This window comes from Bubalus kerabau, chromosome 15 (genome assembly GCF_029407905.1).
Source record: "Bubalus kerabau isolate K-KA32 ecotype Philippines breed swamp buffalo chromosome 15, PCC_UOA_SB_1v2, whole genome shotgun sequence".
NCBI classification, from domain to species: Eukaryota; Metazoa; Chordata; class Mammalia; order Artiodactyla; family Bovidae; genus Bubalus; species Bubalus kerabau.
The window spans coordinates 52,104,698-52,116,388 of record NC_073638.1 but is presented as its reverse complement, the minus strand read 5'-3'; the positions used below and the strand labels follow the sequence as shown (position 1 = coordinate 52,116,388).

The 11,691-nt window shown below is 47.5% G+C and overlaps 1 protein-coding gene across 8 annotated transcripts; it reads right to left on the bottom strand.

Moving 5' to 3' along the window:
• Window positions 1-7,089: 7,089 nt before the first annotated feature.
• LOC129629156 (ecto-ADP-ribosyltransferase 5) lies at window positions 7,090-10,933 on the bottom strand. 8 transcript variants are annotated; one of them, XM_055548946.1, is made up of 6 exons: window positions 10,698-10,933; window positions 10,492-10,525; window positions 9,880-10,138; window positions 8,184-8,907; window positions 7,560-7,592; window positions 7,090-7,471 (listed from the first exon to the last, which is right to left on the bottom strand). In XM_055548946.1, the coding sequence occupies exons 1-6, from the start codon at window positions 10,702-10,704 to the stop codon at window positions 7,368-7,370; spliced, it is 1,161 nt and encodes a 386-aa protein (XP_055404921.1). In that variant the 5' UTR covers window positions 10,705-10,933; the 3' UTR covers window positions 7,090-7,367. The 8 variants fall into 8 exon arrangements, with proteins under 8 accessions (XP_055404921.1, XP_055404919.1, XP_055404927.1 ...); XM_055548944.1 differs by having other exon boundaries at window positions 7,091-7,474; window positions 10,698-10,927; XM_055548952.1 differs by having other exon boundaries at window positions 7,091-7,474; window positions 9,880-10,042; window positions 10,820-10,927.
• Window positions 10,934-11,691: the final 758 nt, after the last annotated feature.

Here is an 11,691-nt window from a genome sequence, read left to right as displayed (position 1 = left end):
GGACCCAGATGTGCTCCTCTGGGGTCCAGACTGGAGGAACAGTTCTAGGCCATGTTGTGATGGTCTCTGACCCCAAAAGGAGACCTTCTCTTTTGATTTGGGTTCACCCTAAAGCAGACCTAGAGGCAAGCACTTGGGTAAACTAAATAGATTTGTAAGGTGATCTCAGGAATTACAAGTGAAGGAGTGGAAAAGTGAGATAGAGAAGAGAGACAAGTACCCCTGCCAAAAGTGTGTGACCACTGTGGTCAACTATGCCTCTCTGGAAACCCTCTGTGGACTAGGGAATCTGATGTTCCACCCTCATTTGGTGAGAGTTGTGCCTGGGATCATTAAATTTCCTGCACTTTGGGGCTGCCCTGAGCAAGTTCCCAGGATGATGGAGAAAGGCTTGGACACAGGAATATACGGAGCACTAGGGGTGGGAAGCTGCCAGATGCTTGAGAATTATTCATTGCTCCTGTGTTTCAATCTGAAGATGAGCTGAGGCAACACTGTGAATTGACTGTCACTGGCAGTCTCCTTTATACCACATCCCTCTATGAAATCACAGGAAAGATTCAGAGTTTCTTGCTTGAGTTATGTGTCCATCTGTGAGTCAATCACAGTGGCCAGGGCATTGAGCACCTGTTTGGGGTCATGTGTTCCCCTCAAGAGTTGCAAATTGAAGAAAATCCCACAGAATCCATGGACTGCATTCTCCACAAAGAGAGGACCTATCATAGATGATCAGGCATCTTTGGTAGATTTCAAGAGACCACAAGAGTTCAAGTAGTTCTTAGCCTACTACATACTCTGCCCACTAACATTCTATCCTGGAATTAAGGAGCAGAACCTCATGCTTTACATGCCACTGCGATGCCATTTTTCAATTCTACCTACTTCATATCTCCTCTGGACAGCTCATCACTTAAACCCACTCCTGGTGCAAATGTGTTTCCATCAGGCTCTTTGGCTTCTTGTAACATGCATCACGTGCTACGTGAAATTCCTCACTCCAGCTCCGTCTCCACCTTAAAAGAGTTTAAAAAGCAGGGATATGGGTTTTGTAGTTTTTTCTGTTCATAATTTTATCCTCAGCACCTGACACAAGATGCTCAAGAGTTTTCTGTTGAATGAAGAGTAACCAGGTTTTGAGGGAGGGAAGATAAGGAGTTCAGTTTGGGACATGTTGAATTTGCCAGAAGCTGCTGTTAACTCCATTGCCCAGAGACGCTCACACCTCAATTTAAACTGTGAATTGGCAGTGACAGGATCTTCCATTGGGAGACTCATAAAATTATAGCCACAGAACATCCCAGTGTCCTAGGATCATGGAACTTTCCAAATTAAAGCCCCTCAAAGAGCCAGAGATTACGGAGCAGGGTGCTAAAACTGAGCGAGACTGGGGCCGGGTGCACAACCACCCTCAAATTGGTGTAAAATCGACGTGAAGGCACAGATCCATTTTTGGAGGGGAAGTTTCAGCTTTCATCAGATTTCAAAGATTAAAAACCACTAATTGCATTATGGTTCTTATAAAAGAAGAAAAACAGAAATACCTGCGAATCTGCTGGTGTGTGTCTCGAATACCTCTGCAAGGATGACTGGAAATGGAAACACTGGGACCTCTGGGGAGAGGAGATGGGGTTGAGAAATCAGTGAGAGAAGGGCATTTCACAGCACGCCTTGTGGACTATGCATTTTGAACAAGGTAAACGTATTACCTTTCTGAAAATTAAGTTAAGACTTTATCATATTAAAATTAAAGGTATGACATGAGTGGTGGTGGAGAGGTTAGGACTCTGGACTTTCATGGCCAAGGACCTGGGTTTGATCCAGTTTGGGGAACTAAGATCCCACAATGCATGGTGCCGCCAAAAAAATAATAATAAAGTTATGATTGATCCTGTTAGTGAGCAGAGACGTAAGTTAACAACTAGGTAGTGTTTGTGGCCACCAGTTAAATGGAAATTAAAAGAGATTAATATTGCAAGTGTTGGCAAAGACATAGAGAAACGGGCACTTTTATCCACTCTTGGTGGGAGGGTGAAGAGGGACGTTTTGGATGGCACCTTGGCAGTGGCTACCTAAAGGAACACTATTTGGGGCTTCCCTGCTGGCTCAGTGGTAAAGAATCTGCCTGCTAAATCAGGAGACACAGGTCAACCCCTGATCCAGGAAGATCCCACAGAGTAGCTAAGCCTGATTGCCAGAACTATTGATCCTGTGTTCTAGAACTCAGGAACTGCAAGCACTGAAGCTGCGCACCCTAGAGCTGGTGCTCTGCAACAAGAGAAGCCGCCACAGTGGGAAGCCTGAGCACTGGAACAGAGTAGCCCCTTCTCTCAGCAACTAGAGAAAAGCCCACACAGCAATGCAGATGGCATAGTCAAAAGGAAAGCATAGTAAAAAAAAAAATATATATATATATATATATATATATGAACTGTATTCAGTTCCTTGAAATATCATATTTTTTATATCTTCTCTGTGAAATTATGCAGACAATAGAAAAGGATTTATACACATGGATAAATCACTGTGATCAAATGTGTAACATCAAAATCTAGGAAAAAAATTCTCTCTCCATCAATAAGGAAAGGGTTAAATAAATTATGGATTAACTCTATTATGAAATTCCATGTTACCATTATAATGAGCAAGGTAGATATGAACGTAGGACATGGAAGACTATAGTCAACATTTTTCTGGGAAAAGGCTGTAGAACATGTACGTGCAAGCACGTTTCCTTTCTTTTGAAGAGTGGCAGTAAAACACCCAAACGCACACAATATTGTAAAACAATTATTCTTCAATTAAAAAGAAATAAAGTACAATGCTTAAAAAAAAAGTCGATTAAAAAAACCACCCCCCAGACTCTTCAATAAATGGTGCTGGGGAAACCGAACAACTACATGTAAAAGAATGAAATTAGACACTTCCTAACACCACACACAAATACAAACTCAAAATGGATTAGAGACCTAAACATAAAACCAGAAACTGTAAAGCTCTTAGAGGAAAACATAGGCAGAACACTCGATGACATAAATCAAAGCAAGATCCTCAGTGACCCACCTCCTGGAGTAACAGAAATAAAATCAAAAGTAAACAAGTGGGACCTGATTAAACTTCAAAGCTTTTGCACAGCAAAGGAAAGTAAGCAAGGTGAAAAGACAACTCTCAGAGTGGGAGAAAATAAGAGCAAATGAAACAACTGACAAAGGATTAATTTCCAAAATATACAAGCAGCTCATACAACTCAATACCAGAAAACAAACAACCCAATCAAAAAGTGGGCAAAAGACCTAAACAGACATTTCTCCAAAGAAGATATACAGATGGCTAACAAACACATGAAGAGATGCTCAACATCGCTCATTATTAGAGAAATGCAAATCAAAAGCACAATGAGATATCACTGCACACTGGTCAGAAGAGCAAACATCCAAAAGTCTACAAACAATAAATTCTGGAGAGGGTGTGGAGAAAAGGGGACGCTCTTGCACTGTTATTGGGAATGTGAATTGATAGAGCCACTATGGAGGACGGTATGGAGATTCCTTAAAATACTAGGAAAAAAACCACCATGTGACCCAGCAATCCCACTCTTAGGCATATACCCCGAGGAAATCCAAATTGAAAAAGACACATGTACCCCAATGTTCATTGCAGCACTATTTATAATAGCTAGAATGTGGAAGCAACATAGATGTCCACTGACAGATGAATGGATAAAGAAGTGTGGTTCATATACACCATGGAATATTTCTCAGCCATAAAAAGGAACACATTTGAGTCAGTTCTGAAGAGGTGGATGAACCTAGAACCTATTATACAGAGCAAAGTAAGTCAGAAAGAGAAAGACAAATATCGTATTCTAATGCATATATACGGAATCCAGAAAAATGGTACTGAAGAATTTATTTACAGGGCAGCAGTGGAGAAACAGACATAGAGAGTAGACTTATAGACCTGGGGAGAGAGGAGGAGAGGGTGAGATGTATAGAAAGAGTAACATGGAAACTTATATTACCATATGTAAAATAGCCAACGGGAATTTGCTGTATGACTCAGGAAACTCAAACAGGGGCTCGGTGTCAACCTAGAGGGGTGGGATGGGGAAGGGGATGGGAGGGAGGTTCAAAAGGGGCGGGGATGTATGTACACCTATAACTGATTCATGTTGAGAGTAGACAGAAAACACAAAATTCTGTAAAGCAATTATTCTTCTATAAAGAATAAATTAATTTAAGAAAAAACACCCCTCAAAAAAGATCCTGCTGGTCACAACTAAGACCTGGTGTAGCCAAATAAATGAATGAATTAATAAAATTTATTAATAAATTTTAATAAAGTTAATAAAATCAATAAGTTAGTAAGGTTAATAAGATAAAAATGAGTTAATAAAAATTTCTTTAAGAAAGTAAAAGAAGATAAAACAAAAAAAATAGGCTGTACAGACTACTGTGTCTATCTATATTTAATATTATATTACTGGCAGTGCATCAAAAAAGGTCTTAAATGGTACCATTAGCACAAGAGCAGCAGGCAGGGGTAAAAGTGAGAAGAGGGACGTGGAGGAAGAGGAAGCAAAGGGGGACTTGGGCTCTGTGATTCATTCATACACAATAAGCACACATTTCTTGGAAATGAAATGAAATGAAAGCACCAAATTGGAAACTGTCTGTTCCAATCTTGACCCAAACCAGGGACGCCTTCTTGGAGCCACTTCAGGCCCTCAGCATGCCCACCACCAGGGTGTAGGGAGCTTCCATGGGGAAGCACTACCCTCTGGACTCACCCCTATCCAGCCCCTCTACCCTCACAACCTGGAGGTCCCTAAGTGAAATCATCTTAGGGTCCCGGTTCCTATTGGCTCAGACGGTAAAGAGTCTGCCTGCAGTGTGGGAGACCTGGGTTCAATCCCTGGGTGGAAAAGATCCCCTGGAGGAGGAAATGGGAACCCACTCCAGTATTCTTGCTTGGAAAACCTAATGGATGGAGGAGCCTGGCAGGCTACAATCCGTGGCATCGCAAAGAGTTGGAAATGACTGAGCGACTTCAATTTCAGTTAGCTGCAGGCATGAGGGAGAGTGGAGGACCCTCTGGATCCACTAGAAATTTCCACCTCTATGACTCATGACCCCCTGTCTGGTCCATAAGACATTCCTTCTTGATATCTCTGAACCACACCTCCCTGCTGATTCGTCCATCCTGATGCAGCCTGCTCACCTGGCCCACAACCCAGTGCCAGTCCCTCACTTCCTCCAGTTCTCCTGGCCTCAGGATCCCCCGGCATACCCTCCTCTGGGGTTGTGTTGAGAGGGAAATGGACCTGAGCAGACTCACCTTCAGAGAGAACACCCCTTCACTATTCCAACCCCAAGATCTGGGCAACAGATTGACAGCGCTGACCAAGGCGGTGTCTCAACTGCAAAGTGAGGTAGCAGGTATGCAGCAGGCTCTGGGGGAGGCAGGGCCACACTGGCCGCCAAATGAGCCAGCATCCTCACTCGCTCCATCACCCAAGTGCACAACAGCTTCCAGAACCTGGGACCCCCATTCCTGAGACCCCGGAGCAATGCCAGGGTTGGTGGGGTCCCAGGGGTCCTCAGAAACTGGGTTTCTGGACACTAGAGGGGAGGGGCTCAGGCTCCAGCTTCTGGGGAATCTGGATACTCCTCCCCAGCTCACATATTAGTGTACTGGGAGCAAGAATCAGAGGGGGCTGGGGACCTGCCCCAGGAGGCAGATCTCGATGCCCAGCAGGGTCTTCCAGGGGCCTGATGCAGGGGGAGGGTCCCTTTTTCTGTTGCTGACTAGAGCAGCCTAGATAGCTGAGGGCAGGGGTCACTTCATAGGAACCACTGCTGCTTTTCTTGCCTCAATAAAGTCTCTGCTCTGGAGCACAAATGTCTCCAGTTCAGTTCAGTTCAGTTGCTTAATCATGTCCAACTCTTTGTGACCCCATGAATCGCAGCACACCAGGCCTCCCTGTCCATTATCAACTCCCGGGGTCTACACAAAACCATGTCCATCGAGTTGGTGATGCCATCCAGCCATCTCATCCTCTGTTGTCCCGTTCTCCTCCTGCCCCCAATCCCTCCCAGCATTAGGGCCTTTTCCAATGAGTCAACTCTTCACATGAGGTGGCTGAAGTATTGGAATTTCAGCTCAACATCAGTCCTTTCAAAGAACACCCAGGACTGATCTCCTTTAGGATGGACTGGTTGGATCTTCTTGCAGTCCAAGGGACTCTCAAGAGTCTTCTCCAACACCACAATTCAAAAGCATCAATTCTTCAGTGCTCAGCTTTCTTCACAGTCCAACTCTCACATCCATACATGACCATTGGAAAAACCATAGCATTGACTACACGGACCTTTGTTGGCAAAGCAATGTCTCTGCTTTTTAATATGCTCTCTAGGTTGGTCATAACTTTCCTTCCAAGGAGTAAATGTCTTTTAATTTCATGGCTGCAGTCACCATCTGCAGTGATTTTGGAGCCCCTCAAAAAAAGTCTGACACTGTTTCCACTGTTTCCCCATCTATTTCCCATGAAGTGATGGGACCAGATTCCATGATCTTAGTTTTCTGAATGTTGAGCTTGAAGCCAACTTTTTAACTCTCCTCCTTCACTTTCATTCAGAGTGTGTTAATCTCTGTCTCATGATGTTTTGAGATTGCCAATCCTGAAATGAACCCTGGTGGGAGAGGACACACAGAAATGGCTTGCTCTGGGGACCTGATGTCCTGGGCTTAGGATCCTACTTTGAGCTCCTTCAGAAGTTTGATTGAACTGAGATGGGGGGGTCGGGGGTGGGGGGTGGGGGCAGGGGTCCTGGTTTGAAAACCACCTCTCTGACTTCCTTCCTTGGCTCCGCATTTCTTGCCAGACAAACGGCTGAGGAAGCCATCTGTCCCCCTTCCTGCCTTCCGGGCTGTTGTGAGGAACCTGTGTTTATTAAAGCATCTGGGGTTGCAGGCTATGGTGTGTGACAAGGGTCTGCACCTGGACCATGTCTAAAAGTGATCAAGAAGTCATTCATTTGAGTCCCTGAGTCCCATAAAACCAAAGCAGGGCAGAGAGTCCAGTCTCATGAAACAAAGCAGTCACGAAATTTGATGTCACCGTACTGCAGCACTGTTTAATGGAGCAGCCATCACAGCACTACCCTTGCTTGTTCCCAGGAGTCCCCACCACAGAGCGGGGCTCCCTCCACCCTACCATGGGCTCAAATCCCCCAATATCCTGGCTGGAGACATGGCTGCTAGGTCTGGATCTGAAACCACCTTCTTGCTTCTCCAAGCTCTTTGAAGCCTCCCTTCTTCCTTTGGAGGTCACATGTTCCCAGGACTCCTAAGTAGCAGGCACTGAATGTTCAGAGCCCAGCTCCTAAGAGCTGGAACCCCCAAGAGGCCAAGAGCAGGGTCTTCCAGGACAGCAGAGAGAAGGCCCCCTTGGAGAGTGAGTCTCCCTGCCCTCCTACTGCAGAGAGAAGAAAAGACAGTGAATGGTCAGCAGGGCCATGGGGGAGTCAAAGAGCCGAGGGAGGGACCCGAGGGTGACTCACTTGGCACAAACTCACAGCTTGGCCTCTTCTTCTCTGCAAAAGACACCACAGTGAGGCCCCCAGGTAGACAGACCCTCACACTCCAAACTTCCCTTCCCACCAGGCCCTGGTACAACTATTCCCAATTCAATCCATCTTCTCCTTCTCCCAAATGTACTTCTGACTTCCCTTCCTCCTCCTTCTTCTAGTAAGTCTTCCCTTTTTGCCTTTCCATCCCTGCCCCACCCTGGGCCTGTCACTCTGTCCTGCCTCAGCACTGGGGAATAGCACATGTGCATCCCATCAACCCACTACGCCCACCTCCTCCTGGGATCTGAAGCAGCGCTCCTGCCACTTTCCTCTGCTTATTGCCCTCCTTAACCAGGTTCTTTTGGTCTATTAGACTGTGTAGCAGAAGGAAAATTTTGAGAACATTTGGAGAATCATCTAAGAATATTCACACATGCAGAAAGCACTTATCTGACTGCCACTGAGCTGGCAGAACCTGAGTCACAAAGAAAAATATCTCCAACTAGCTTCTGGCCTTCAACTTCCTCATTAATGACGTGGGTCTCTTGAAGGCCCTGGGGACTGAAATCAACTGGGGACCTCCTGGCAGTTCTGCTTCCCTCATGCATGGCTCACCACCCAGATAGGCGCAGTTAAAGTGGCTGCACATCTGATCACTGCTGGCGAGAGTCATCAGGCTTTTGTTTCCATCCTTGGAGAAATTCCTCACCACGAAGACTTCATATGGGGGGATCAGCACCTCACGCTCCTCAGGAAAGACAGACAGGGCCTGGATGGGGGCTCCAGAGCAAGTCCTTAGAGAGAAGAAGGTGGCACTACCAAATCCACGGGCCACTGCCTCATCTAGCGAGCTGGAGGCAAACTGGCCCAAGCGGATAGAGTCCCCCACACTCTTGGGTACAAAGTGAATCCTGCGCACGCCACGGAACACCTCTTGCCCGGGTTCCCTGCTGCAGCCCCCACCACCCTGCAGCAGCTGCAGGGCCCGGGTCAGGTAGAAATGCAGGGCCTTGAAAGGGAAGTGGTTCATGTAGGACTCCCAGGAGCCACCGCCAGTCCGCACAGCCTGGTTCAGCTCCCGGTACAAAGTGTTGGATGAGTTGGTGTAGACCATGATGGCGATTCCATGCTGGCTTCTGAAGCCAGGAGGCAGAGTGAGCCCTGGATGTTTTTGTTCCCAGGCCTTCTGGGCTGTCTCCCAGGACTCCCGCAACCGAGTATGGTTGGCCATCTCCTTCTCTAACAGAAGCACTGCTTTCTCCTCCATCTCCTCTGAGCAGCCCACATAAGCATCATCGAATGTATCTGGAGCCAGGCTCAAGTACTGGATGGTAACACCCTGGGCATATGGAGGTAAGGAAGAAAGGGGCCACACAGAAAAGTGTATAAGTTCAGGGTACTGGACTAAGGTCCTGGACACAGATTATTTCAGAAACCCAGAATCTCATTTCTATGCTCAAATATCTGAAGTCTGATATTTGGCAAGACCTCAAGGGTTTAAATAACAGGCAATGAAGTCAGAGAGACATTGGTTCAAATCCTGAATTCACCACCTACTGCCTGTAAGATCTTGGCCAAGTGTCTTAACTTTTCTGGGCTTCAGGTCCTCCACTTATAAAGTCAGTATACTTCCAACCTCACAGGGTTATTGTCAGGACTGCATATAGATCCTAACTAACTAAAAGGGGTCATCTGTCATTAGAGAGGTTCCTGCACTTGGTGGAATGTGGCGCTGGGTGACTTCCAAGCACCATTCTGGCTTTAAGACTGTGTGTGCATGACATAAAAATATGCCCTCAATCTCCAATGACCTGGCCCCATGCCCAGCCTGACTCTTTCCCTCTCCCACACAGGTATGTAGACACCACACCAGGGCCCTGTCAGCTCTGAGACTCAGTCCTCTCCTGCTCTAGAAGCCTGCATCCTCCTGGGGTGGGAGTGGGGAGGAGGTCAAGCCCTGGTCTGGGAGGGGCTGCAGGAGGGTCGTACACTTAGGTAACCCTAAGGAGAGTGTGCAGGCTGGGCCCTGGGTGGGAGATGGGAAGTGAGAGGAGGAAGCTGGAGGTTGTCCAAGCGAGGAGGGTATGAAGGCAGGAGGGTCACAAGAGGAACTGTGGAGCGGAGGTGGGGTTCTGGGAGATGGAGTGGGAACTTGGGGCTCCCTGAGGGTGTGGAGGTTCCTGAGAGGAAGCGGGTTCAGAGGATGACATCTTAGAGAAGCGTCCCTGGGAGGGATCTTTGAGGAGTCAGGCCCTGGGTCCCACCCCACCAAGTATTCCCTTTGCTGCAGCAGAAGGCTCTCCCCAGTTACCTGCCCAGGGTCATAATGGCGGACACCACTGCCAAGGGTGTAGAGGCTGAGGCAGCTGAGGCTTATCAGCAGAGTGGCCTGTATCATTCTTGATGGATTCTTGGAGGGTGAGATCCAGATGAAGGTGGGACCAGCCATGATGGTCTTTCTTGGCTTCAGTGGGCTGGGGGACAGAGACTTGGAGCCTTTTTTCTCTGGTGTGAGGGATCCCTGGTCCAGGACTTGGCCCGGCAGTGCATGGGCTGGTCCAAGGGCACGTCTAAGTGAGTGGACTCAGCTTGGATTATATCATCCCCCACTTCCACCCCAGCACAACCATAGACTGTGTTCCCCGCCTCCTGATTCCTCGGGTTCTCAGAGCCATCTGCCCAGAAATGATAAAGTAGAAGGGTAATAATGGCTCCACTGGAGTGGGAAGGGGGCAGGAGTCAGGGACCCACCTGGAGGCAGCAGAGGCCTATTAGAAGAAGAGCCAATTCTGATTCCACGATGGAACTGTTTCTTTGACTTGCTTTTTGTTGCTTCAGTTTTTATAATCACACATAGAGTCCTGCCTCAGAAACCCTGCCCCTCTGCCTGACTGTTAAACTAAAATACCTCTGTTCAACTCACAGGAAGAGAAGCTGACCTTTCCACCAGTGAATGGCTGCAAAAAAAGGAGAGATTAACACACTTTTTCTACAGGCTGGGCATTTCCTGCAAGATGTTTTGTAAGACTAACAGCCCTTTTTACTTAACTTCCTCACCGCCTCCCCCTCTCTATTCTGCCATTTTACCTTGTTCTTCACCTCCCCCACCCAGCTCTTTTATAAAAGAACCTGGCATACGGACTCCATAAGGTAGTTAGTTTGAGACATTAGTCTGCCATCTTCTCAGTCAACCGACTTTCCAATAAAGTCATATTCCTTGCCTCAACACTTCATTTCTCAGAGTTATTGACCTGTCAGGCGGCAAGCAGAGCGAGCTTGGACTTGATAACAGGTCGAGAGAGGGAAGGAGAACTGAAGCTTCTGGATGGCAGGGGCTGAAGTCTGCACAGGCGCTGCGCTGTGCTGTGAACCGGGAGTCCCGAGGGTCAGCCAAGTCCGAGGCTAACTATAGCATCAACGCGGTAACCCGATACCCATACCTCTCTTCCCCAACAAGAGTCAGCGGGGTGGGGGGAACGGGGCTGAGAGCTGTTACTCCCTTCCCAGGGACTGTGAGGTCTATCTCCAGGATACTTTTCTCCCTGCAAACCAGAGCTAGAGGAGGAGAACTGTGAGATGTGGTCTCTCCATTGGGTGGGCCCTTTCGGCCACGGTTGGAACTCCAAGGCACTAGGCCAGGGGAACCCAGAGGGCTCTGCCTGCTGAGAGGTCACCGCTTCTGCATGTGTTGTTGTTGTCCTTGAGTCACTAAGTCTCTGTGACCCCGGGGACTGCAGCACGCCAGGCCTCCCAGTCCCTCACTATCTCCCAGAGTTTGCCTAAGTTCATGTTCATTGAATCGGTAATACCATCCAACCATCTCATCCTCTGTTGCCCTCCTTTCCTTCTGCCTTCAATCTTCCCCAGGATCAGGGTCTTTTCCAATGAGTTGGCTGTTCACATCAGGTGGCCAAAATACCGGAGCTTCAGCTTCAGCATCAGTCTTTCCAATGAGTATTCAGGGTTGATTTCCTTTTGGATTGACTAGTTTGATCTCCTTGCTGTCCAAGGGACTCTGAAGAGTCTTCTCCAACACCACAGTTCAAAAACATCAATTCTTTGGCCATCTGCCTTCTTTATGGTCCAACTCTTACATCCATACATAACTACTGGAAAGACCATA